Source organism: Panthera uncia, chromosome F1 (assembly GCF_023721935.1).
Source record: "Panthera uncia isolate 11264 chromosome F1, Puncia_PCG_1.0, whole genome shotgun sequence".
NCBI classification, from domain to species: domain Eukaryota; kingdom Metazoa; phylum Chordata; class Mammalia; order Carnivora; family Felidae; genus Panthera; species Panthera uncia.
Genome location: NC_064813.1, coordinates 15,513,612 through 15,541,431, shown reverse-complemented (window position 1 = coordinate 15,541,431; position 27,820 = coordinate 15,513,612). Strand labels below are relative to the sequence as shown.

General features: G+C 42.4%; 2 protein-coding genes and 1 long non-coding RNA gene across 8 annotated transcripts in view; 2 read left to right on the top strand and 1 right to left on the bottom strand.

Annotated features, from left to right (window-relative positions):
• RC3H1 (ring finger and CCCH-type domains 1) overlaps positions 1-7,250 on the top strand; it is an 85,276-nt gene extending 78,026 nt beyond the window's left edge. For all 6 annotated transcript variants that reach the window (XM_049633991.1, XM_049633993.1, XM_049633995.1 and 3 more), the window contains one exon: positions 150-7,250. In XM_049633991.1, coding sequence (XP_049489948.1) covers positions 150-300 — 151 coding nt within the window. In that variant the 3' untranslated portion in view covers positions 301-7,250. The remainder of the gene's footprint in view (positions 1-149) is intronic.
• Positions 7,251-8,988: 1,738 nt separating this feature from the next.
• Positions 8,989-16,507, bottom strand: LOC125925176 (uncharacterized). The gene is made up of 3 exons (XR_007458722.1): positions 16,382-16,507; positions 16,137-16,302; positions 8,989-9,208 (listed from the first exon to the last, which is right to left on the bottom strand). It is a non-coding gene; the product is annotated as an uncharacterized LOC125925176 (long non-coding RNA).
• A 275-nt stretch (positions 16,508-16,782) lies between these two features.
• Positions 16,783-27,008, top strand: SERPINC1 (serpin family C member 1). The gene is made up of 7 exons (XM_049633998.1): positions 16,783-16,838; positions 18,790-19,156; positions 19,433-19,648; positions 20,482-20,619; positions 22,357-22,747; positions 23,796-23,860; positions 26,605-27,008. The coding sequence occupies exons 1-7, from the start codon at positions 16,798-16,800 to the stop codon at positions 26,779-26,781; spliced, it is 1,395 nt and encodes a 464-aa protein (XP_049489955.1). The 5' UTR covers positions 16,783-16,797; the 3' UTR covers positions 26,782-27,008.
• Positions 27,009-27,820: the final 812 nt, after the last annotated feature.

Genomic DNA, 27,820 nt, shown 5'->3' with positions numbered 1-27,820 from the left:
CTGCTCGCGCTCTGTCCCTCTCTCTCTCAAAAATAAATAAACATTAAAAAAACTTTTAAAAAAGGAAAGGCCCTGTTGATTTTATTCTACTAATCATTTTTGTCTCTCTCCTTAAAATTCTAACTTTTTTTTTTTTTTAATGTTAACAGTGATGTACCAAATGGATCAGCTTTGACACAAGAGAATATCAGCCTCCTGTCAAACAAGACCAGCTCTCTGAACCTATCAGAGGACCCTGAGGGAGGAGGTGACAACAATGACTCCCAGAGATCGGGAGTTACTCCCAGTTCTGCTCCCTAAATGATGAAGAATCCTGCTTTTATCTTCTGCTCCTGATCAATTTGTGGGGTAGGGTAGGGAGAACAGATAACTTCTAAACATTTTCTCTGAGAGTGGTCAGAGAAATCCAGGAAAAGTACCGGAGGCAATGTGCACAAACACCACTACTAAAAACAAACCCTGCACATAGTTCACATTAATGCATTTTTTAATTTAAAAAAAAAGAAAAAGAAAAAGAAAATTAGCAGTATCTGCAAGCAATTCAGATTAAATTTGTTTTTGTTCTGTGAATGAACTTTATTTTAATAACTTTGGACGCCTTGGATCCAGGGCTTAAAAAAAAAGAAGATATTATATATACACTCTGTTTGATTAATTGTATGATCTTAATGAAGTAGGTTTTTCTTGTATTTTGGTATTATTACATACCCAGTGTATAATTCCTGACCCCAATCCTTTCCAGCTTTGACAACCCCATAAATTAAAACACACAGAAAGCACCGGCCTGTCTGAGAATTCTGTGGTGCTTGAGAAACAAAGAGACAGTAGTAGACTACTTATTAGAAAATGTGCAGCAAACCAACTTTTCAAAGAGCCATTACTTGAAAGTCATAATTTTCTTTCCCTTTCTGGTTACTAGCTTGATGTGTGTTTTTCCATATGGCACTAAAACTTTTTGTTGTTCAGGAGGGTTTTGTTTCTATTTCAACTTTCCAGAGAGATAATTACCAATTAATTTTTGAAGTCCTTTTCCACATAATGGATCCTTGCATTCTCTTAATCAGAAAGCCAGGCCAGTGTTTTAGAATGATTAGATTTAAATGGAGATTGATTTAAGAATGAACTGTAATTTATTAGTCCTGGGAGATACATGATTGGTATATTACCTGTATGGAGCTGCTGGTTAGAAATTCGGACCTGTGCTTTTTCAAATTTTAAACTTCTGCTAAAATCCTAGAGTGTTAAAAACAATAATAATAGGAAAATCAAGCATGTTTTAAAACCACAACACTTGAACCGAAAATGAACAGTCACATTATTTCAGTGGATGTTTTTGTTTTGTTTTACTGTCAAAACCCAAAAGTGTAAAATAAAATAAAAGTCCCTGGCTTTCAAATAGATTTGGCAAGGACAGACTGCCAGGATCTTAAGGATGGTTTATGAATTGACTAGCTGTTGCTGTTCAGTATCCTTAGCACCAATAGGTAATAAGTACCTAAAAGTCAGTTTTCAGAGACTTGACTTTACAATAGTGATGAGATTCTTTATGAAATTATTTAGTTCTGCTGCACATATTCTGATGCCATGTGTCTATACTGAACTAAAACCCTATAAAACATGTTTTGTGGGGATTATTTGATACAGTCACCCTCCCCCTCCCCCTCCCTCTGTTTGCCTGATTTTTAAAAATTCCCTTCTGGATTCTACTACTAAAACAGAAAGCACTGGTTATGTAATAAGTTACTGCATTGCTTTGGTTGGGTAAAAGCAAGAGTTTGTATTTTTCTTGTTTCTTATTTTCTTAACCCTTAACTCCTGCTGAGGTCATAACAACCTCAGTGTAAGCTCTGTGTCCATCATACTGTTAACTGAAACAAATGGGGGAGGGGGGGAGGGAAATACAGTCCTGCCATTGCCTACCAGTAGGAGAGTCCAAACAGAACACTCTTTTGAGTAGCAATTATTTAATTTGCCCAGTCAAGGCACCGTGTTTATATACTATTTCACATTGAATTTGATTATGCCCTACAGACCTGGCTGGTCAAGGATTTGATATACACATATTGGCTTGGGATTCGAGCTTTCTTTTTTATTTAAATAAAAATTTATATATATTATATATATATATACATATATACATAGCTATATCTGTATATATATTGGGTATGTTTTAAGGATTTTTTCGCATGAGCGCAGCTGTTGCGATAAAATGACTGATTGGGAGGTAGAAGCACTGAATGAAGATGAGGCATTTCTGCAGTTGATATCCATAGTTTCCTTTAAAAAAAAATACACTTGCTTTTTTTGCTTTTTTGTTTGTTTTCTCTTTTGCTTAAAACCCTCTTACACATAAGTGCTTATTTTTTGGGAGAAGGAGAGAAACTGTGTGTGTCTGACAGAGTCCCAAGATTTTTCATTTCTTTGTATAACCATAAAAGGCAACATTCTTGGCCTCCAACCTTCTGTAGGCAGATTTGGGCAGGTTGTATTTCTCCTTTGGACATGTTAGATAATTCCTAAGTTTTAGAAGCAGTTGGTTTATTTGGAACTCAGTGAGTCTGGCACTGGAAGGGAATTTATGAGTATTGATTTTGTTGAGGTTCAGAATAAAAGTAAAAGTCCATTTTGGGTATCCATTGAAACATTTTATAACCCAACTTCTGTTCTTGTTTTTATATCCTTCAGATATACTCGTTGCTTTCACCATTTTGATTTTGTAAGCTAGGCAGGAATAGGCATTAACTTATAATAGTATTCCTGCTCTGAATAAAACCTGAAAAGCCACTGTTTTCAGTTGACTCAAAATCATCTCTTTCACTTTTTAAGGTAATTTCATTGGGGGGGTGGGGGGCTTTGGGGGTCAGGGCAGATCCCTTAAATTGTAGCCTTAATTCTAGCTGCACCTCAGGAAGGGCCCCGCACACTCTGGAGGAAATCTGGTTGGGTAGAAAGGCAGAAGAATGATCCCCTGCCCCATTGTGCCTATGACTTACCTGTTTTAAATTGGTCATTCTGCTTTATCTCATGGAAATTCTTAAAACTTTCCTGGTGTTCACAAACAGTTTTAGGAATTAAATAAAACCTCCAAAGTTTAGATTTTTTTTTCTTTTCCTTTTCTCTGTGAAACACTTTGTGATAATGATGAGCCCGTAAGGGTATGTGGCCTATTTGGGCAAAACTGCTGGACTCTTTAACTGCTTTTTTGTCAAAACCTGCGAAAGGCACTGATTTTTTTTTTTTGGCTTATTTTAAAATGTCTGCCTTTAGAGAGAGTAAAGAGATTAAATGAGTCAGATAGGAAATGCAGTTTTTAGGCTTTCTACTTATTAACATATAAATTTCTTCTGGAAATGACTTTTATTTGCTTTTCACTGAATTCAGAAGCAAGACTCTGACATCTCAGACGAACATGAGCAATTCTGAAAAGGTTAAGGTAGGAGTATAATAAGCATTGTGTTCACTCTTGTTTAGATTACAAAACTAGGATCTTAATTTTTTTTAAACCAGGATCTTATCATAGCTAGGAATATAAAAGTACTTTGACTTATTTTTTTTTCAAGGTATCTCTGGAAAAGCGTAGAACTAAGAATAAGATATCTACATGCAGTTTCCTAACTTATATGTAGTTATTTTGCCTTACTTATAGATATTGTCACAAATAAGTCCAATAGCCGCCCTGTCTTGGGTAATTTACAGAAGCTGAAGTGACCAAAGATCCATTCTTTGTTACTTTTGTAATCAAAAGAACAGTTAATTATAGCATAGGTTTCTAGTAATAGTATTCTCATAAGACACTATTTCTAATGCCAGCTACAAATATTCACCTACTCAGAATGTATACAAAATTATTTGGTATGGCATTAATGTGGCTGATTCCCTTCTCTCATCTTATTTCCCTTCCCTTCTCCTGGTCTTTCCCTTGTATTTATTCTTTTGCCTAAAAGACATAGAATTGATATGATTCTCATTTGCTACCATGAATATGTAACTCCATCAGACTTTCCATAGGTCTTTAGGGTTGGAGCTCAAGGGTTTTTTTTTTTTTTTCCTGGCCCTTTTCTATCTTGCAAATTCCCCCTTGACTTACCCACTGCCCTCCCCAATCTGCAACAGTGACAGTTTGCTGCCTCAAAACAGAGCATTCAAATGAATTCGCTTAGCCAATAACTTCTGTGAAGTTGCCTTTTCTAATGGTGTTATTACTCAGTGATGCACAAATGTGGTATTTGCCCTACTGGTAGGCAAACAAAGGTCTGGTTAAGAATGGTAACCTGCTGTTTTCTTTAAAGGAGAGCCAAAGACTTGTGCTTTACTCTGTTTTGGTTTGGGGGGATATAGCCATTTGATTGTGAAACCTTTTAGTATTTGTGAGTTGATTGTTCTGTTAAGTAGATTTATCTAAGTTAACTGTTAAAGGTAGCTGGCCTTATAAAATGTAAAAGTAATGAAAATTCATCAGTTTCTCTAAACCAGTGAATGTCATCTTTTACAATATTGTCTGTAAGCAGTCCCCCTGTTTTTTGAGATTATCTTGTCATTGTAGCATCTTGTGTGTTTTGGCTTTTCACTTGTGTCTGAAGGACAATCTGTATCACTATGGTCAAGCTGTGGGACTGGGTAAAAAAATTCATGAGCATGTGACTGGTGAGAAATAAACTATAGTCACTGCATGTGAGATTATATTCAGATTTGGAGAAAAACAGATTCTTTTCACTACAAAGTATTTGATTGCTATTAAATCCAAGTGGTGATAGATAGGGATCTTACCATCGTTTTTCCACTTTCTTTCTGCTCATTTTAAAGAATTGAGTAAAGGTTTCATATGTAAAATCTACCTGTAAAAAAGTACCTGTAATGACCTATATTTTATTAAAAAGAAAGACCTGGTTACGTTTTAAGAGAAATTAATAATCTTCCTGGAAATTAACTGCAGCCTTTACTTAGATTTATACCCTGAAAGAGCCTGATTGTGTTTATTTTTTAGTTGGTGATACATGGTTATAGTGTTGCAAGATGATCTGTTCCCAGAAAAGTCAGCCTGTCCTTAAAAATTTTAGCAACTAAACTAAAGCAAATTTCCCTTCCGACATTAGGGAGTGGACACATATAAGCAATTTGCTGGTGTTAACGCTTTACTTGTATTGCTGTTCCTTCTTCATACCGTTCTGCCTTGGACAGCTATGACTTTTCTGTTTATTTGTTGCTTCAGCTCAGCTTTATGAAATTTTCCTGCTGAAATTACTTATGGGGAGTTATAGGTGAATTGCAGTTAATATATTTTTTAATTCTTAATTCAACTTTTCTGAGCCATTTGAAAAAGAAAGCTGTTTTTGGCAAGGTACTATTATGGTAAATGCCAACTTAAGATTTGGGTTTTAAGATTTTATTGCTTTGACTGCTAAAGATGTTTTCATATATAAAAGATTCTAATTTGATAAGTAATACTAGTTATAATGTTAATAAAGAATAGGACACTGCCACCACCAGGAAGAAGTTACACCTTTTAATAATAAATGTGTTCCCAATAGGTGGATTTTCAATACTGCACTGAACAAAGTAGGTAAAGAGTCCTTTGAAATCCTATTGTGGTAAAAGGACTTAACCTCACCACTGGAATCCTTGTTTTCAGAGCCTCCCAATTTTCAGCCAAACACTGAATTTCCTTTAAATTTGTTTCCTGAACAAAACATCCCTAGAGTAATAACTTTTATTTTCACAAGAAAATAAGACACAATAACCCAAGAGACAGGAGTTAAACCTCAATATAATACTGTGCCCAAAAATGTGTATGTAGAAAAGTAAAATCCTGTGGAGTTAGTCTATTATATACTAGATAAGGTGACTTATTTTCTCGTATTGAGGTCTCTCTGTTTCTGGTTGTTTCTGTTTTGTTGTCTTTAACGCTTAGGCAGACAGAGCTCACAAGTCTTTGGCATCCTCTTTAGCTTGTATGCTCAGAGTCATCTTATAACTGGAAACTGTCAGGCAGGCCCTGCTCCCACCCCAGCCACTGCATAAAAGGGCCAAGGAAAGGATGGGACGAACTATTGGATAATTGGTTGCCTGCTTGTTGCTGGTCTTTGGTTTGGGGGGTTTTTTGCCTGTTTTTTTTTAAATCACCATTTATTAGTGTAATCTCTCTTCAGTGATTGGCTGCCATTCTTACAATAATATCTAAACAACTCTGTAAAATATTCCTCTAATTTAAGGTATTTTAAGCTTTTCTTTATCATTTTTACATCCTCTATTCACCTAAGGCACTGTCCTGAGAGCTATATTTTCCAGGTGTGTGGTTGCCTGCATTTTCTTTATCACCCCCTCCAGACCTCCCACACACACTCCCACCCCCTCATCCTTTTTCCTCTTCTCACCTTCTGGAAATGAAAGGAACTTGGGTGGCGGGGGATTTTTTTTTTTTTCTTCTTTTTTTTTTTTTTTTTCATTTTATTCACTGATCCAGGGGCTTCGTTGCTTACTTGATGATGATGTGACTTTTTGGAACAAGAGCAATGGAAAAAGTGAATTAAGATGATGAACAAAATCTTTTACCCACTTAAGCATTTTCCAGTTGTGAGATTCCTCTTTTTGTGTGCTCTCTTTCCCTTGTAACCCCTGCTACCCTTTTCCCCTAACTATGGTCAATTTGGTCTTTAGGCTCATACCAGTCTCCCCGAGACATTCTGCAGTCATTATCACCTTTTTGGGTGGATTTTATTTTGTTTTATTTTGTTTTTGTTTGTTTGGTTTTTTTAAAATAACTTTGTAACATTGATGCATATTTGCTTGGGATAGAGCTTGTGTAATTTACCAATCGTATTGATTGTATGTGATTGTGCCCTGCAGAGGTATATTTAACAAGACAAGAATAATCTAGATTAATAAAGGAGCCCATGAGATTTGAGTCAGGTTATAAATGACTATGAAATCACTTAGTTTTGGATAGTGAGACTTTATATCTCCTGTCCGTATAAATCAGTGCTAGACAAAATACCATTTTTTAAAAGTTCTCTTGCATTCCTGTTTTTTTCCTTGCCTCGGCTCCCTGTTTTTTCTTGCCCGCCTCCACCTACCTGTTCAGAAATAAAAATATTGAGTCTTAAAGTGACAGCTGATTTTTAAATTGGTAACGTTTGTGAAATTTAACTTTTTCCAAATGTTTTCAACTTTTTTTTTAAGTGAAGATAAATGGGTTGGAATTTCACAAGCTATGAATAATCCTTTAGCGTCTAGCAAACTGTGAAATCTTATTTGAAGACTTTATCTCTTGAAAGTTCTTTTGGAATAGGAAAAAGAACCCTGTTTGAAATGGACCATTTTCTTCTCTTTTTAATGTGTTTATATTTCCAGTTTTTAAAGAGCCTTCAAAACAAGTGAGGTGGAAATCAAGAGTAGTAGGAAGATGTTTAGGGCAGCAGAAATCTGGGTCTGAACAAGTACATGTTCATTTGTTGGGTTTTTAAGAGGATTAGGGCCATCTTTTTCAATTTTGTATTATTTGTGTGCATGTTGTTTATATCAAAGATGCCACATTTTGTTAAAACGCTGTTTCCTTTCTTTATAACCTTGGAAACTGACTCAGCCTCATGTTGCTCCTGAGTAGTATTAAAAGCTCCCATGAGATGCAGATAAAAGGGTTATTTTAACAAGTAGAAGGAGGTGATTCACCTTTTGGTTTGTAAATACATGAAAATGTCTACAAGGTCTTTATCTGCTTTCTGTCAGCATTTATATTAAATGATAAATTAATGAGGAGAAACGTGTAGTCTTTTTTTGTAAATGAGTCTGTGCCATTTTCTTCTAACCTTGGGATTATCACACCTTTTAAATATTTTTTTAACGTGAAGAATAATTATGTAACACGCACAAGTAAACGCATACGTGCAGTAGCCAATTTTGTAGAGATACCACAGAAATTAGTCCAACCTTAATGATTATTTTTGAGAGAGAGCACAAGCAGGGGAGGGACGGGGGAAACAGAGGATTCAAAGCAGGCTCTGCAGTGACAACAGTGAGCTTGATGTGGGGCTCGAACTCACAAACTGTGAGATCATGACCTGAGCCAAAGTCAGGCACCCCAGTAAATGTCTTTTTTTTTCTTTTAATTTTAATTTTTTTGTAAACGTCCATACTTTAAGAGAAGAATACTACTCATGACCAGTGAAGGTTAGTTACTCCTCCTACTAACAATTAGCAATTAGGTGTCCTTTGTTTGGTACCATACTTGACCTCAAAGGAAGGAACCATAGTAAAAAAAAAAGTTCAGGGGTATGAAGGATGGTAACTACTGCAGCCATCCTTGAATGTTACAAAATCTAGAGAGAGAATTCCAGGACCAGCCCTGCCATCTTACCATTTACCTAGGCCTACCCTCCCCACAAGCAATTTTCTGACCCCTTACACTGAGACCCACGTAGATTAACAGGAGTTTGTTTTTTGTATGTATTAGCACGTCATTTACAGTATCCAGCTAATCTGTAATGATCAGTTAGTAAATCCTACTTTCCAACATGGTGGCCCATTGAGTACTTAATAATATGTCCAATACTGAGAAGATAATGCTGCCTTTATCCTCAAGGAGCTTAGACTCCCAATTATGGAAATTGACGTGAATATAGTTTAAAAATTGGTAACGATCATCAACAAACCACTAAAATTACCAAAGTATTCAACCACAGTTGTCCTTGGAAGAGCAAGGAGCTGTGAGAATACACACAAAGAAGACTTAACCTCGCTTGGCTGGGCGGCAGAGGCTTTCCTGAGGAAGTTGCGCTGAAGGTAAGACTTTACAGATGGACAGAATGGCAGGTAATGCTGGAGACAAGAGAGTCCTAGTCAGAGAAAACAGGATGTGTGGATTTCTTCTTTCGAAAGAAGAATCTGTGCCCCTGAGACAAAGTGGTGGAGGCAAAAGTAGAGGGAGTGAACGGCCTGAGAGGAGGCACAGCTGGGTCACAGAGGCCTGCAGACAATGCTGTAGTATTTGGGTTTTATTCTGGAAGGAAATCCAAGGAAAGGTTGCACGCAGGGGAATGAAGGGATTTGATTTGTGCCTCTTTACTCACATTTATTGGAGAGCTTCTGTGTTGGTGCTTCTCGGACTTCACGTGCACACGCATTACCTGGTGCTCGTGTTAAAGCGCAGTTACTGTTTCAGCAGGTCTGGAGTGGGGCTTGGGATTATCTAATGTGCTCCCGGGTGATGCCGGTCCTGTTTGGCCAAGGACCACAGTTGTGAGTAGCAAGGTTCTATGTCACAGGCAATTTTAGAAGCAGAAAGACCGGTTTCTGCAGTCAGACTTGGGGAGTGAATGAGTTGTAAGACATAATTAGCATGACCCGGGGACTGTTTCAAGGAAAATGCCTAGAGCTGGAGAAGCAAGGTGCTTCAGGAAAGTTTTTACATCTGAAGAGTTGATTTGTAAAGGTAGGAAAGGGTTTCTAAGGTGAGCAAAGTGGGGCGCAGACGCTGCATCCCGGGAGCGTGTACGCACCCCCATGCATATGAATGTGGCCTTGCAATGGGAGACAGCTAGGAAAGTTAGTTTGAGGCCAGGCCTTGAAAAGCTTTGCATACAATTCTGAGCCATTTGGATTTTATCTTTTAGCAAGTAAAAATTAGTAAAGATTTTAAGCCAGACTGTGATGTGATCGCTGTGATTTCATGTGGCAGAGAACCCAGTGAATCGGCTGCCGTCAGTAGAGTTAACAAGAACTAGTAAGGGCCAGCCAGCACCAGGATGGGGAATGAAGAGGAGGGAGGAACTTCGCAGTGTTTAATTGAGCCATAACTTGACAACACATGGTACAAGCATGACTGGCATTCTTAAATGCCCAAACAGGTGCCCCCAAAGTCAGTTGCTTCCCCTGCTTCCCCTGACCAAGCACTAGGTCTAGGTCTATTCCTATATCACCAGCTTAAAAGGGGGTGGGGGGGGGGGATTACCTTTGCAATATCAAAGCTCTTCAAAATAGTTTCAAGGAAAACCTACAGTCATCTCAATTTATCATCACCTTATCCTCTCAAATCTAAAACATTCAGGCTATTATGACCTAAAAGGTGCCCTCTGATTTTCTTTCGGCCCCAAGCCTGCCCTCCTCGTCATCTAACTGATTGGGCTTTTCGTTACCCTGACAAGCTAGGGAGACTGCTGAACTCTGGGACAGACCTAGGCCGTGATGCAGGTGGCCTCTCCAGAGTGGGCCGGCCTGTTGGCTCTAACTGAACCGCTCGGGCTTTCCTTTCAGCACCATTCCCTGGTTAGCTGAACTTCGGTAGGGACACAAGATGCTATTCCGTTCCATGTGGGAACAGCCTGTACCCAACCAGCATCTGTTGCTTTTTAGCACTAGCCATCAGGAAAGGGTCTGAAACCCACTGTGTGTGTCCTGATGGAATAAAAGCTACCAAGCCACATTCATCCCTAGACCCTCATTTCCACCTCACCCCTCAAATGGATTTGGATAGATTTGCTAAAGCAGCCCTTGGCAGAGGTTGGGTGAGAGACGTCGGTCACATGATTGACCTGTACTTACCAAAAAACACCCTTGGCCTTAGCTTTACTGTCAGTTTCTTCCTGCTGCTTCTGGGTTTGTCCAACCCACCCCCTTTCTCCAGAGAACTTTCCCCCATACCTCTTCCTCTGCTCTCTTGCCTTTTCCTCTTCTCTATTTTTCTTTCCCCACCTACAACTTCCGGAACTGAAGTAAGACAATGAACTTTAACTCCATGTGACTCTCTCCCAGTATTTCTGAGTTCACACAAGGTGTCAGTGCTGCTGGATAATTAAGCATTTTTAATAACCTTTACATTTAAAGTATTTTTCTGTCAAGTAGGCAAAACTACTCTGAACCTGGGTTTCTTCAAACTCAAATATTTATTTGAGTACCTGGTACATTGAAGACCCAGTGGCATGTGCACTGGGCATGTTCAATAAATATTTGTTGCTTTGATTTGGTGTCCCTGAAACTAAAGCTGAACTTTCTAACAGTTGTGAGAACTTGAGCAAATTCCAATGAGATGCTTTGAGAATCTTACCTAAAAACTGCCAAATGATAATGCAGGATTATTTTGATGAACTTTATTTCACCCTTAGTTAAAATAGCATACTAGAAACTAGAAACCCGGGGGAGTTGGGGATAGCTCTGTTTTTCCAAAAATGGAAAGATGTTTTGCCAAATTTCCATGGAAGAGTTCAGCTGTGAGTTACTCAGTAACTGACGGCAGGAGCTCAGTTCTACTGTTTGTTCTCCACCAAGGTCTTACTCTTGGAGCCAAAGGGAAGAGTAAAACAGGGCAGGGACATGAGAGAATGAACAGCGAGGATCAGCTACCTGCTTAGGAGCTGCTTCTGAGCCTAGAGGCAAGGCTAGGGAAAGGGGAATTTGTTCATTTTGTTACTGAACTTGAAGGCAGCATTCACATTTTTTTAAGTGTATTATTTTGAGAGAGAGAATGCGCACAAGTGGGGCAGGAGCAGAGAGAGGGAGATAGGATCCAAAGCAGGCCCCACGCTGTCAGTGCAGAGCCTGGTGCGAGGCTCAAACTCCTGAACCATGAACCATGAGATCACAACCTGAGCCGAAGTCTGACACTTAACCGACTGAGCCACCCAGGTGCCCCTGAACTTTAAGGGAGTGTTTAAAAAAAGAGAGGGTGACTGAATGCTATATTCTTTCCTCTCTGTGGCCCCTAACACAGCAAAGCACAGAGAGGCCCTGGTTACCACTTGGAAAATGAAGTCTGCCTCCAATTGCAGAAATGGTTAGAAGTCACCAGGAAAATTTTGATTTAAACATATTTGTATATATCTAAATATAAACAATTGTTAAAACATGACAGAATATTGACGATTCTGTGGGTGGGAGGGGGAAACCCAGATTTGTTTGCCCAACTTTTTTTCCCTTTCCTCATCAAACCAGTCTGAGATGAACTAAGAGGAAAGGGGTTTCGGGGTCATGAAAGTCTAGACGGTAAAAAGGCAAGGGGTGCTGTATGAGACCCAGCGACTACGCTGATGTTAAAGACACCCAAGACCAATTGAAAATCTCGTTTGGGGGGGCGCCTGACTTCGGCTCAGGTCACGATCTCACGGCCTGTGGGTTCGAGCCCTGCATTTGGGCTCTGTGCTGACAGCTCAGAGCCTGGAGCCTGCTTCAGATTTTGTGTGTGTGTGTCTCTCTCTCTGCCTCTCCCCAGCTTGTGCTCACTTTCTCTTGATAATAAATTTTTAAAAATTGTGTTTTAATTATTGAAAAAAAGAAAATCTTGTTTGGAATGTGCATCAGAGACAAATGCTTTCTAATAAAATATGTGTAACCAAGAAAGAAGGTGGAAGTCCTTGGGTTCATTCCTGGTCCTGGATTTGGAGGGAATCATAGACAAACTTTATAGAGAATATCCACAGGAGGAGAACCAGGTGGTGACATATAACCCCTGCCCCAAGAACAACAATTGTACGCTGAGTTTTAATTTGGAGAGACAGACATTTTCTTCATATGTACCTTATAGGAGCACAAAACCCATGACACAGGCACACAAAGGGTCTGAATCTCAACTTTGCTAGCTTTGTAATTTGGGTCAAGTTCTTAACCCTTGTGAATAGCAGTTTTCTTATCTGTTAACTGGGCATAATAATATCTTCCTGGTATAGCTGACAAATGAATTATATAAGCTAATGCCTGTAAAGCACTTAGCATAGATCCTGGTGTATAGTGTTTTAAAGTGGCACCCATTCTGATAGTCATATTCAAAGATTTAAAGGATTTTACCTAAGCTAATGCAAAGTAATGGTTACCTTATAGACCATGGAATAGTATACAGCCATTAGAAATTTTTTACCAGGCCGGGTGCACCTAAACACCTCTGTTCCACCTGTAGACACTGAACTGGGCGTCTCTCACTCTCCTTTTCTCCTTTGTTAGGAGCCCAGGGCTCATCCAGCTTCTAGATCCTCTCTGGTGCTGCCACCACCTTCATCGTGGCCTGGTTCTCCCCTCTCCCCAAGTCTCCATGGAATAAACACTGACACCCTTATTGCTCACAAAGTCCAGACTTGTATGAATAAGTGATACACGGGCATGTTAAAACGTAGAACGCTAGGGGCACTTGGGTGGCTCAGTTAAGCATTTGGCTCTTGATTTCGGCTCAGGTCATGATCTCATGGTTCATTGGTTCGAGCCCAGCGTCAGTCTCTATGCTGACAGTGCAGAGCCTGCTTGGGATTCTCTCTCTCTCCCCCTGTCTCCCTCAAAATAAATAAATTTTAAAAAGAGAAAGTAGAATATGAGTAAGGAGGTACATATTGACAAGTCTTGCTTCCTCCCCTGACTATCCACCCCTCACCCATATCATCTGCACTTTGTGATACAAAAGTAGCATACTAAACACTGATCTGCAGCTTGTTTTCTTTCCCACGTAATTATCCTGGAGATCTTCCATATCGGTTCAGAAAAAGGATCTTTATCCTTTTTGACAGTGGCATAATCTTCCAGTGGGGATATACCTTGGTTTATTTAACTAGTCGCCTATAGGTGGAAGTTGTTTCTCATCTTTTGCTATTGTTACCCATCGGTTACAGTTAGTAATCTCACTGACACCCATGCAGATGTATCTGTAGGATACATGGTATTTTTGACATGTATTGTCAAATTTCCCTTCAAAGTTACAGGATTCTGAAAAAAAACCACCCAAAGTTACAGCATTCTGCACTCACTCCCCTTAGCAATGGGTACAAGGACCTATGTCCTCACACCCCAGCAAAAGAATGTGCCAGCTTAGTCTCTTTTAATTCTAATCATTTTCAGTGATAATCCTTTTCAGGGAATCAGATGAGAAATAACTGGGAAAGTACAGTGTTTAAAAAGTCTTGCAAAAGAATCGTGAGGGATAGTAAAATTAGCAGGTGAAAGTTTGATGAAAAACAATATATATACACTCTCAAGTTATCTGCCCACAAGATACTTATTTAACAGAAAAGGGAGGGAAGCCTGGGTGCCTCCATTGGTTAAAGCGTCCGACTTCGGCTCAGGTCACGATCTCACGGTTCGTGAGTTTGAGACCCACGTTGGTCTCTGTGCTGACACTCTGGAGCCTGGAGCTGCTAAGAATTCTGTGTCTCCCTCTCTCTCTGCCCCTCCCCCGCCCATGCTCTGTCTTTCTCAAAAATATACATTAAAAATAATAATAATAAAATTAAAAATGTAAAATTGCAGTTTTATTGACAGAGAAAGAAAGTTGGCAGACACCATTGTAACCAAGTGATCAAAGTTAACATCACACCTGAAATGGAACAAATTGACATCATGTGTCTCCTGATATGATGCAGCGAGAAGGACACAATATCACTCTGTAGTATGCCTGCCCCCTAAAAGAGTATAACTTGAATCTAATCCTGAGGAAACCTCAGACAATACACAAATTGAGAGACATCCTTCAAAAATATTTGGCTTGTACTCTTAAAAAAATGACAAAAGAGAGCAACTTTTCCAAACTAGAAGACACTAGAAACATGACACCCTTTCAGCTAGATCCACCAGCTTACAGTAATTTGCCAAAATGACCAACACAAAGGGGAAGAGTAGAGTCACCCACTATATGTTCTGTAGGAAACGAACATGGGGTTCTGGGAAACACTGGGTTGTTCCTTTGGCCACATATAGGCAACTCTACAAGAAAGATGATATTGTAGCCATCAAGGGGATAGGCACTGTGCTAAAAGGAACGCCTCATGAATGTTAACATGGCAAACCTGGAAAAGTCCACAATGTTACCCAGTGTGCTGTTGGCATTGTTGTAGACAAGTTAAGGGCAAGACTCTTGCCAAGAAAATTGATGTGTGTATTGAACATATTAAGCATTCTAAGTGCCGAGATTGCTCCCTGAAGCGTGAAGGAAAATCATTAGAAAAAGAAAGAAGCCAGACAAGACAGAGAGAAAGGTACTTGGGTTTAACTGAAGCACCAGCCTGCTCCACCCAGAGCACACTGGGAGAACCAAAGGAGTCTGAGCTGATGGAACCAATCCTCTGTGAACTCATGGCAGGATAGATGTAGAAAAAATAGAAGACCTCTGGGCTGTAAAAAAGAGAGACATGACAACTAAATGCGATGTGTGATGCTAGAAAAGGAGAACAAAATGGAGGTGGGAGGCACTAAATCAATGTCTCCCAAAGCGTGGGGACTTCCAGGGCTCCTTCGTGTATATGTGAAGTCTAACTTTTAATATATAATTAAAATTTTTTTAAATGCTTTGTTTTATTTTTGGGAGAGAGAGCATAAGCAGGAGAGTGGCAGAGAGAGAGGGAAATAGAGGATCCGAAGCAGCTCCAGGCTCTGCTCTGACAGCAGCGAGCCCAACGTGGGGCTCAAACTCACAAACCACAAGATCATGGCCCAAGCCGAAGTCAGACGCTCAACCGACTGAGCCATCCAGGTGCCCCTTAATATATAATTTTTAATAATATTTAGGTGTTATTTAGCAAGATTACAAGGGGATCCTGAGGGCAAAAGTTGAGTAGGACAATTGGCAAGCTTAAAATATGGCTTATAGATGTGAATATAATACTACATCATCATCAGCTTTTCTGCCTTTGATCACTGTACTGTGGTCTGGTAAGTAAATCCTTGTTTTTAGAAACTTTACACTATTTAGGGATAAAGGGACATTAGATCTGCAACTTACTCCCAACTAGCACAGAAAAATAATAATATGTATTACATATATAATATATGAATTCCTATGAGCATACCACCCTCAAAGAAATCTTTAATCACACAAAAGGAGGCATGCTTATCCTGTGAGTACTGTTGCAGCAATCCTTATGGTACTGTTTTTGGCCATTTAGGAAGAGGAAAATAAAAATACACCTGCCCTTTATCCCCCTTAGTTTAAATTCATTTAATCTCCCCAATAACTAAAATAAGTAAAAATAACAATATATACAAAGAAATAGGATTTGGTTTCTTTGCTTTTAAAGAAGTATTTCAGGGGTGCCTGGCTGGCTCGGTTGGTAGGACATGTGACTCTTGATCTCGGGGTGCGAGTTCAAGCCCCATGCTGGATGTAGATTACTTTAAAATAAAATCTTTAAAAAAAAAAATTAAGAAATATTTCAGCAGTAGCTTGTGTGTTTTTTTACCTGCCTCATACTTTGTCTCCTGATCCCCCAGTGGGATCAATTACTCCCTTGTGAGTCCTCGTCTGCGTCACGGACATGTTGGCTCTTAGAATCCTGAAGGCAGTACTTGTTTCAGAACACGCTCCCCTCTGACTAGATATTATGGACTCTTTCTCCTGAAAGAGAGCTGTGAAAGAGAGCATATTACACTGAGCAGGTGGAAAGCTAGAAGTTTCTGGACATTCAATTTGACTAGTTATATTCACCTATTTTCTGTCTCCTCGTTTCGATAACCAGGGGGAAAAGAAATTCCTGAAAACAAACTTCTCCTCAGGCATTTTCTGACCAAGTTTGAATTTGTGAACATTCCTCCTTTTCCTTTTCTGCGAAGATAAAGAAGAGAGTGAAGGAGTATGGGTAAGAAAGGTGGGCCTTGCCTTCCCTCGACCTGACTGAACTTTAAAACTTCTCTACTAATTAAACAACACGGGCCTGTACACTTTGCTTAACCCTGGAAGCTGGTCATCAGCCTTTGACCTCAGTTTTCCCCTCGTCACCAGTTCCCTCCCCCACCCGAGCTTCTGGAACCTCAGTCAGATTTAGAGGAAAGAACCAGTTTTCAGAGGGATTGCCTCAGAACACACTATCTCCACTCGCCCGGCCCCGTGGAAGATTAGCAACCATGTTTTCCAATGAGATAGGAACTGTAGCTGCTGGAAAAAGGTAAGAGAGGCGAGTTTTCTCTTTCGCATGCCCTCATTGGGTTTTCTGACTTTTGAAGGGTGGCCTCGACACCTTTGAGAAAACCAGGCCCTCTCCCTGGGTAGTTACAAAAAAAGATGTGTTTGGAAGACGTCATGCCAAGTGCCCTCCCTCCCACTCCCTCTTGGGGGAAGCCACACCTTGGGCTCTTAGCTCAAGAAACCGGGCATGTCTTCCCTGTGTCACAGCTGTGGCAGCGCCAGCCCTCACAGCAGCCGGGAGACGCTCCGGGGGAAATTCCCAGGCCCACCAGACAGCTGAAAAGAGGGCAAATTTAACCTATTTAACCTGTGAGGACCTCCTAACTCCTTTTTTCCTTCTCCTCCAGCTTGGTTGCCTCCCCCCCTCCCCCTCCCACTCCAAGATCTCAGTGACCTTTGGCTGAAGGATAGCAGCTCTGTCCCCTTGCCTCACGGCGAGGTCCCCTCCTCCCTCGATATCACACACATTCCCTTCCTGACCCGGGTTGTTCTGGGGGGCTGGAAGTGAGGCCGGGGCACACCGTATTGGTGATTCTTTCCCCCACGAACAAAGCTCCCAGATCCCCCTCAGCCTCCACTTGTATTTCCAAACGTGGCTGAGGGACCAAACAGGAAACAAAAGGCGAGCAAGACAGGGAGATGCATGGCAAGGGTCTCTGTCTCTGCTTCTTCACCCCGCCTCCTAAATCACCCTGAGCGGCTCCCATCTTCTCTCCCACTCCGTGCCTCGATTCTTAAAGGGCCGCAGAGTTTGCCTCGTCTCACGCAAGAAGCCAAGTCCCCCCTCGCAGCCCAACACTTGCCAGCAGGCCACCTCAGAGAGTCCTCTCAGCACTGTGTGAGTGTCTTTTTCTGTCGGGGGAAGGCTCAGTACCCACACGGACTCCCAAGTCAACCAGAGGAAGCCCCTGGTCTTTCTACAAAAATATTACAAGAGTTTATGCCTTGGTTTGCTTAACCGAGTGTTCCAATTTTCCTAGTTTGCCAGTCTCGTGATCTCACTTTTTTTGTTTTTAAGTTAAGATTAACTTCATTTGCTTTTAGTGAACCCCTGTTGGCAACTATGAAAATTTCCAGGCAGAGAAATGATGAGGGCCTGAACTAAGGCAGTGAGAGAGCCAGGGAACAGAATTAATGGAATCCAGGGTCTGACTAAAGAGGGTTTTCGAGGGAGGAATCCAGAGAGCCCGCCAGCTTTCTGGGTTGGATGTCAGCATGCACGAGGGGCCCATTTGTTGCTTTGGAGGATGTAGAAGGAGAAGCAGGTGGGCGGGTGAGAGTTGCAAGTGCAGTTTGGTCGTTTTTCACTAAGGAACCTTCGGGCCGTCCGGGAGGAATTGTCCAGCAACCGATCGGTCTGGAGCTCCTTGGGAGGTTAGGGCTGGAGCTAGAGGCCTGGGGAGGCTCCAGCACACAGATGGTGCTTTGCCCTGTTCATTCCCTCTCACCCCGTTGTATGACTGAAATCTCTGCTGCATCAGTCAAGATCCTTCCGATCTCTCAACATCCAGGTGACATTCAAGCCATTTCTGAGGCCTTTCCTAAACAGCTTCTGCCAATGGCTCCTCCCACCGCCCTAAGTTTTCACTGGACACTGAAGTCCCCTGCCTGTCACATGTGCGTGCCCCATCTCACCAACGGAAGCTTTGCATTCTTTATTTCTCCCAGCCTTGGGCTCACGGTACCTTATAACCATCAGTCGCTTCAATAGTTGATTTTAATTTCAGCATGACTATGTCCAGGCGAGTAGAACTATCCTCTTGCAAGGAGTCCAGGACCGGGCTTGTCCTGGCCCCTTGTACTTTGCAAAGGTTTGGGCCCTCCTCCTGCCAGGTGGGCTGGAATCCCATGCTTCACTGGGGCAAGTCTGTGATGGGCAGTGGGGATAGTTTTCCCAGCCTAGCTTAACTCAGCTTTCTGTCTCCCTATAGGAGGATATGTCTTCTCTCCTTGCTCATTGGCCTCTGGGGCTGCGTGACCTGTCACTGGAGCCCCGTGGAGGACATCTGCACAGCCAAGCCTCGGGACATTCCTGTGAATCCCATGTGCATCTACCGTTCCCCAGAGAAGAAGGCAATGGAGGATGAGGGCTCAGAGCAGAAGATCCCCGAGGCCACCAACCGGCGGGTTTGGGAACTGTCCAAGGCCAATTCCCGCTTCGCCACTGCCTTCTATCAGCACCTGGCCGACTCCAAGAATGACAATGACAACATCTTCCTATCGCCCCTGAGTATCTCCACAGCTTTTGCTATGACCAAGCTGGGTGCCTGTGACAATACCCTCAAGCAGCTGATGGAGGTACAATCCGAAGTCTTTCTGCCTCATTACCGGACACGCAAGAAAACACGTATTGGTCTGGAGCCCGTTAGAGACTCTCTTTGTGTCTTTACCCTTCCTCCTCCCTCCCCTTTTTTCTCCTTTTATCCACATACTCATTTAGAAAACAGGGGCTGTTCCAGGCGCTGTGCTCGAAGGAGCTCACAACTGAGGTGGCTGTAGATAGGGGGCTAACCAGTGTTGTGTTCACCACCATGTTAGCCAGGCTTTTCCACCGTTTTCTTTTGGCTTCTACAGGTTTTTAAGTTTGATACCATCTCCGAGAAAACATCTGATCAGGTGCACTTTTTCTTCGCCAAACTGAACTGCCGACTCTATCGAAAAGCCAACAAATCCTCTGAGCTAGTATCAGCCAACCGCCTTTTTGGAGACAAATCCCTTACCTTCAACGAGACCTATCAGGACATCAGTGAGGTGGTATATGGGGCCAAGCTCCAGCCCCTGGACTTCAAGGTGAGTTGCAGACGTCATCCCTGACCTCAGAGTTCTTTCTCTCCACTCAGCTTGAGAGGACAGGGAGGCAGGATCCAGGATCCAAACTAACACAGCTCTGCTAGTTGAAGGCAGGCTGGGGGGTGGGGAACGACCGAAAGTCAGAACCTCTGGAATATATTTTCTTGCTTGAAACCTGAGAAATCAGTGGTATCTATGGCTTAGATTGCAGTAGTTGCTCTGAGAAAGTGGTATAAATAATAAATTCTTCATTTTGTCCACCAGGACCAAAAAGTATTCTGGAGATGCCAGTTCTACAAGGCGCCTTATTTAATTTTTGAAAGTTACCATGGTCAAATAAAATTGGTGTATGGTGCGTGCTGTATTCTCCTCTTGGAGATTCATGAAGTGCCTATTAGGTCTTCTGAGAAGTCCTGCAACAAAGAAATCTATTGGTTCTATTCAATCAGCATCTCTCAATTTTTTTTTTTTTTTTTTTTGGACCACATGGGCATCCTCTTTGCCCCTCATCCCTGCATGACTCATTAGTTTCCCACAGAGCATATCAGAGAAAATAACATTTTGTTTTCTTTTTCCCACACTATTTTCTTCTTTTCTGTTCCTTTATTCCTGTTTCTCTTTCTTTCTCTTTCTTCTGTTAATATTTACTAACCATGTGGAAGATTGCTGGCATTACACTAGACATGTGAGTCTCCCCAACCTGGGTTAGAGTGATCGCTTGGCCAAACGGTGGGAAAGGGCAGAGGGCTGATGAATAAAATAAACCGCTGTGTGGGGAAGTGGAGAAGCCCACTGAAACACGGGTGAGTAGGTTTGTTTCCTATCCTCCTCAGGAAAATCCAGAGCAGTCCAGAATGACCATCAACAAATGGGTATCCAATAAGACCGAAGGGCGTATCACTGATGTCGTTCCCCCAGAAGCCATCGACGAGCTCACTGTACTGGTGCTGGTCAACACCATTTACTTCAAGGTACTCAAAGTGGCCCTGAACAGACAGGCCCAAAGAACTTGCTCTTGTTCTCCAGCTCACTTTCTTTCACACCACGGGGCAGTAGGTAGATCTTCTCTGAGAAATGGTCGGCGCATGGCCTGGGAAGAAATACAGATTTACCGACAGTCTAGAACCACGTCTAAGGCCGTGGCCGCTGGTCTGAAGTCTGGGAGTGCCTGGTAGTGTCTCCGGACCCAAGGAAGCCATGCACACACTCACAAACTTAGCTGGTCCAGCTGTAAAGCGTGCATGGTGATGAACTCTCATATCCATGTGACCATTTTTTTGCTATCCATTTAACTCCATTTTGAAATCTGGAACAACATGACAGACTCTATTGACAGTCCTCAGGGCTGAGATTTTCTCCATCATCTGGAGCACCTTCCAGAGTGACTCAAAGTTCCCCTTGCCTGAAGCTTCAGAACCTCTAGGCTCACCTCAAACTTTGCAGAGTCCCTGTGATTTGATAGTACAGATGCTTTTATCTTTCTCAGAGAACCAAGAGTTCTGAAGACTGTTTCGACTTCATATATTTAGGAAGGGGAATGAGGGAATAAATAGATCACTGGTACTTGGGAGGGCCACAAGTTTCAGACAGGTGGATTTGCGGCACATTTGCCCATCCTGGGCTGTGCTCCACGTGCATTCTTACCCCCGCACAGGGCCCAGGAGGTTAGTCGGTCACTGCTGTTGCCAACCACTTTGTCTCTTGGGGCCTCCCTCTCCCCAAGAGTGGAGTAGGTTGTATTTACACAATGTGTACTGCCCTCTACAGTTTACAGAACACTTTGCTATTTATTAGCCCTCTTTATTCTCACAAGATCATAAATGAGACCTTGGGCCTCTCAGATTACTTAGTTTAAATCCTGGCTCTTCCATTTCTGCTGTGTGAACTCAGTTGAGTTACCTGAGACCATCCTATGCCTTGACTACTGCGTCTATAAAATGGTAATAATGATACACCTACCTCACAGGGTTACTGAGGGGACTGAATAAGCGAATGCATGTAAAACACTGGCACACAGTAAGCATCCTGCAGATATGAGCAATCGCCAGCTCTTAACTTTACAAATGAGGACCCACCACTCAGAGTTAAATGACATGTCCCCAAATCAATGAGCCAGAAAATGACAAAGAATAATCACAGCTCAGAAATTTCAGAGGGGTGTCTTGAATCCCAGGGACCCTCCCTCTTTGAGTAGGAAGTTAGCCAGGACTCACCCTCTGCCTGGCAGGGTTCCTGAATGCTATCCCCCACCCCACCCCCAAACCCACCAGGTTATTATCTGCGTTTGGCCTTTATTTATCAGGGGTGGAGTCTAGCATTTTGGAGGATGGCCTTTGAGAAAGAGGCTGCTGGGAGGCAGAAAGCAAAAGGCAATAAGATTTAAACTCAAAAAGATGCTTGTGGAGAGGCCAGTAAGTTGTTCTTGGTTTTAGTTTTTATTTTTCTAGTTATAAAAGCAAAGGAAGAGCCACTGCAGAAAATCTGGGAAATACAGAAAAGTTTACAGAAAAAAACACTCATAATTCCATCATTCCGACATAGTCATTGTTAACCTTTTCATGCATATCCCTCTAATCTTTTTTCCTAATAATTCTGCTAACATATTTGCAGGAGAAAATAATGTGACAATTTCCCATGTCAATATTCTCCTACGGATGTCTTTGGTCTTCCTGCTTTGTGACTCTCTCCCGCCTCGTGTCTCCTCCCAGGGCCTGTGGAAGTCGAAGTTCAGCCCCGAGAACACAAGGAAGGAACTGTTCTACAAGGCTGATGGGGAGTCGTGTTCGGCGTCCATGATGTACCAGGAAGGCAAGTTCCACTACCGGCGAGTGGCAGAAGGCACCCAGGTGCTCGAGCTGCCCTTCAAGGGCGATGACATCACCATGGTGCTCATCCTGCCCAAGCCCGAGAAGAGCCTGGCCAAGGTGGAGCAGGAGCTCACCCCGGAGGTGCTGCAGGAATGGCTGGATGAGACAGCGGAGACCCTGCTGGTGGTCCACATGCCCCGCTTCCGCATCGAGGACAGCTTCAGCGTGAAGGAGCAGCTGCAAGACATGGGCCTCGTGGACCTGTTCAACCCTGAGAAGTCCAAGCTCCCAGGTGAGCCTAGGAAGGACGTTCCTCTTCCCTCTCCTCCCCTCCCCCAAGGCAGTCTGGGCCAAGGTGAAAAAACTGGGGAAAGAGCAGAAAAGAGCAATGGGTGAGGACACCTGGACTCTCATCCCAGTTCCACTGCTAACTCAGGGAGCCCCCTTCCTTCCCAAGGTCTGCTTCCTCTTCTGTAGACCGGGGAGTTTGCACTTGGCTCTCCATGGGCCCAGCTGACACAGGAATCCTTTGAGTCTGTAACTGATACGGGGGATTGGCCAGGTGGTAAAGAACTTGAAAAGACATCGGAATTCAAAGCAAAGATCCGATTCAGAGCTGGAGACATCTTGGGCCCAGCAAATAGGCATTAAGAGCCCTTCACCTGATATTCCAAAGGGCTCATGAGTTTTCCTTGAGGTCACTTGGACAACAGATGTGGCCAGACTTCTCTAGCTGTGAGACTTCAGTAACAGTGTTCTGTTGTTTTGGTTCCTCCAATCCACCATTCTTTAAAAATATGGTTTAAAATATCTTTTTAGAAAAGAGGTTAACAATGTCAGGTAATTGGGTTTGCCTTTAAGGGGCTGTCTTTAAATGAGGTCTAACCAGGGGCACCTGGCTGGCTCAGTCTGAAAAGCATGTAACTCTTGATCTTGGGGTTGTGTGAGTCCATGTTGGGTACAGAAATTACTTAAGTAAAACCTGGAAAAAATTTCAAACTACATCTGACCAACTTGCCTCTTGAAAACATTGCCAGAGTGGAAAGAAAGACATTCCTACTAGGTGGAGTGAGTTTTTCTTCAAGAACAGAGTCCCCTGCTACCTTCCAAAAGCTGAAGCATAAGATTAAATTCACAGGAGTCGGGCTGAACAAGCCCAAAGTACTTTTTATTATTCTTAATATGTATTTATTTGTTTAGGGAGTATCATTAGGTGATGGTTCGGGATTTCTATTAAAAAAAAAAAAGCAAACCAAAGGACCTCTTATTCAAACTGAATTTCTGTGTGTTGAAACCAACCTTCCCCGTTTTCGTAGAACATTCTCTGGTCTTCCTTCTAGGTATTGTTGCAGAAGGCCGGAGTGACCTCTACGTCTCAGATGCATTCCATAAGGCCTTTCTTGAGGTGAGCATACCTCCCTTTGCTCTCTCTTCTTATGCTGTTTCTTTATTCCCATGCTGCTTTATTTTTTAGTACATTGATAAGTCGTGCAATTTGTAACTTTGGAGTTCTTACACCACTTGGCCTTCTGGTCTGACAGCAGATGCACGAACAGCAGAACACGACTGTAGAAAAAGGCATGTTTCCAGGGTCCTTCAAACCCCAAATCTGTAGCCCCCCTATCCATGAGGCCTCCAGAATACAGCCCTCCCCTGAAGCCCTCGTCTTCCAATTGTTCCACACTCCCTCCTGCTACTTCTGAAGCAGGAACACACACATTTAGGGGAGGGTGACACAGGAAGAGAAGCCAACAGAGGCTACTGAGTTCAGAGGAGGAGAACCAGGAGAGTCTGGGCTCGTGGAAACCCAGGGAGGAGCCTCAAGAAAACAGAAAGTTATCTAGTAACAAGATTGAAGAGTGACGACAGGTTACCATTCCCCGAGGAATTTAGACAGAACAGTGGGGGCACATGCCTAATCGTAATCGGTGAAGAGCAAACGGAGGGTAATGAGGAGCTGATGAGTATGGGCCATATCCTAGAGTGTGTTTCAGAAAACTAGAGTTTTAGACTACCTGGCAAAACACGAAGTTAGGTGGTCAAATAAATGCATATCCTCTTCTTGGGAAATTAACAACGCACGCTGCCATTTTGGCATCTAAGGAGTTCCATGGTGAAAAAAATGGTTCAGTATTGCTTAACCTACCAGAAGGGAGGTGGGTGGGGGAATGGGTGAAACAGGTGATGGGGATTAAGGAGGGCACTTGTCATGAGGAGCACCAGGTGATGTGTGGAATTGTTGAATCACTATATTGTATGCTTGAAACTAATATAACACTGTGTGTTAACTAGCTGGAATTGGAATAAAAACTTAAAAAAATATACTGCTGAACCTAGTGTTTCCCCAAGTCAGGTGCCCATGGAACTCTTTACTAGAGGAATAGCTATGTAAAGCCTTTAGAAATTCTGGTTCTCAAATACTGAACTATGGATCAACAGCATTAGTTAGGTGGGGAGCTTGACTCTTGGAGAATCTAGGATAGGGCCCGAGAATCAGCATATTTACAAAGGTCCTCAAGAGATTTTAATCCACAACTAAGTTTGGGAATCACTGTCCTTTGTGGGAACCAGGCTAAGAGGCAAATGAGATGGCCAATTAGAGAAGGTCACAGGATTGAGGAAATCGCAAAGAAAGAAGGGTATAGTCAAAGAGAAAGGTTTCAGAGCCTGATACTAGTAAATACAGTTGCAGAGTCCAAGCTCAGTGGGAAAGTGTAGTTAGACGGAAAATGGAGAGATCAAAGAACAGAAGGAAGTCAGATTAATTGTATTAAGAGGAAATGCAATAGCTTGAAAAACAGAAGGTTAAGTCTGAGAGGATAGTGTCATTACTGTGATTTCACAGGTAATTCTGAGAGATGGCGAGTTTAAGGTGTGGCCATGGGGCCGGTTTGCTTAACTAGAGTGAAGGCAATGCTCATTGAGGCTGAGGGATGAAAAGTGGGAAGTTAGGGTGTTGAACGGGCCTCCTACCAAGGGATTTTAACTGCGTCAAATGCTAGCAGGAGTTAGGGTGGACAGAAAGGCTATGAGCTACGTGTCAAAATCTGCAATGTGGGGACATAATCTATGGGACAATAGATGTCCGTGACCTACAGGACAATAGCAAGAGCCGAGGGCTATATCTTAAATGTATTGAGATCAGAAGTGGGGATTTTACGTGAGTACCGGACTCAAGGTTTTGGAAGCACAAATGACAGTACGGACCCCCTCTTCCATATGCATTATGAAGGGAAGAGCACTTAGGAAGACCGCAAGGGAAGCTATCCTCAGTATTTTAACTGTGATTGAAAATCCTCTTCTAAGGACCCTAAAGAGAAGAGGTCGAGTCAGACACCCTTGAGGGCTTGGAGTTACCAGTAGGAAGAAGCAGAGGTCTGCGTTCATTTTATCCTCCATAGCCCACTAAACAACGGTACCAGGTTCCTCTGTAGCTCTTGGAACGAAGTTGCTTTCCTTGAAAACCTTGGGAAGCCAATATACAGGACCCCAACCGATTGGAGATCTCCTGGGAAGCCATTAGAAACCAGTCTGTGATTTGAGTAAGAAGATCCTGGTGTTGCAAAAGCTCCAGTCTGCTCATAAATCTAGTCCTAGAATGATCATGAAATAGCACAGGAAGATGGAAGGAAGTAGAGAAGAAGAGTGACAGGGAGAGACTATCTTCCACCAGCTCCACAAAGCTCAGGGATCTGACGTGCTTTCATTAAGAGGCAGGGACAGAGTTTTAGTGAGATCCTGGGTCAACAAGCAGAATTTTCTGAAAGTCTCTCTCTGGTAATTCTGCTTATTAGCAAGTCAGAATACCAGTGTGTCAGACTGTTACTCCAAAAAACATCCCTCTCATCAGCCAGAAATGGGCCAACCTTGCGGGCATCCACATTCCTGGTCCAGGAGTTCTCTGAGTGGAACCCTTGCCCGTAGCATACAGCTCAAGGCTTGGAGGAACACAAGTGCTTATTACATCAATGTTCATTGGATGAAAGAATGAGTAAAAGTAGGGTTCTGGTGGGAATGCAACCTGACCCGAGTGTACTTTTCACTGGAAAACAAATAGCATTTTGAGGAACTGATGTGTCTGTGGATGACTGACCTGCCTGTGATGAACTGTAGCTAATGGAGAGGTTTTGTTTCCTACGTGGCCTGCAGGTAAATGAGGAAGGCAGCGAAGCAGCGGCAAGTACTGTCATTGGGATCGCAGGCCGTTCGCTGAACCCCAACAGGGTGACCTTCAAGGCCAACAGGCCCTTCCTGGTTCTTATAAGGGAAGTTGCTCTGAACACCATTATCTTCATGGGCAGAGTAGCCAACCCTTGTGTTAACTAAAGTGATCTTACTTTTTGCACCTCTTCCTGTTTTGGTTTGTGATAGAAGCAAAAAATAAATACAACTCCTCCCGATTATGAATGGACTCTGACACCTGAAATGAAGACAAGGAAAGGAGAAGTGGATATTCTTTTGGGCGTGTGGGAAAGTGAGTGCTTTCGATTGTTCTCTCTACCAGTGAGCACATCTGGGTCAAGAAAGTGAAGGAGGGAAATATGTCACTGCTGCGTCTTGAAAGATGGCAGGTGTCCTGAAAGGGCAGGGGGAGCCTGAAATGTCAGTATTCCCAACATGCTAAAAAAAGAAAAAAAAAATCCATAAATTTTAAATGAACATATCTCTATATACAGAGAAACCAGATATTCAGATCTGAGTATTAAACCATTTAATTCTCAAACCACTCACATGCATAATGTTCTTTTACACAGTGTTAAAATAAAGAGGAAAATGTATTTTTATACAAACAGAATTTCAAGTATACATTAATAGACTTTTCAAATTACTAACCAAGTTGCTAAGATTTCATTCACATTGTTCTTAAAGCTGTTCAACGAGAAAGCTTTTGCTAAACTGCTTTAAATATGTTTATATAAACCCATATCTTCACTCTTTTTCTGACTCTCCCTCCCCCCAACCCCAGTCTCTGCCCACCCTCCAGCCCTCCCCCCTCCCCCGACACAACAGGGCTTCTGGGGCTCTAGGAGACATGCAACCCCACCCAGGACTATTGGCTTGTCATCAGGGGAAGGGCAGAATCCACAGGAGGAGAGACTGAGAACACCTGTCAAACTGAGAGAACAAATCTAATACTTAGAAATGACACAAATCAGAATCACAGCTTATAGCCTCTGTGTTTTCACTTGACTTATGAAAAAAAAAAAAAATCTCAGCCTCCCACAAAACAACCTAGAAGTTTCTTACAATTTGGTAGCTGAGAAAATAACTTAATATTGGGTATTTTCTCCCAGGGAAACTTCTACAATCAGGGTAGGCATTTAAACTTTTCCATTTTGGTGGTTTCTTTTTCCCTGTGGCAGGG

Bases quoted from the DNA above. Each gene is read 5' to 3' on its own strand.
- SERPINC1 (XM_049633998.1), top strand. From the start codon at position 16,798: ATGTTTTCCAATGAGATAGGAACTGTAGCTGCTGGAAAAAG. The intron at 16,839-18,789 runs GTAAGAGAGGCG...GTCTCCCTATAG, and splicing joins ACTGTAGCTGCTGGAAAAAG to GAGGATATGTCTTCTCTCCT. The intron at 22,748-23,795 runs GTGAGCCTAGGA...TCTTCCTTCTAG, and splicing joins TGAGAAGTCCAAGCTCCCAG to GTATTGTTGCAGAAGGCCGG.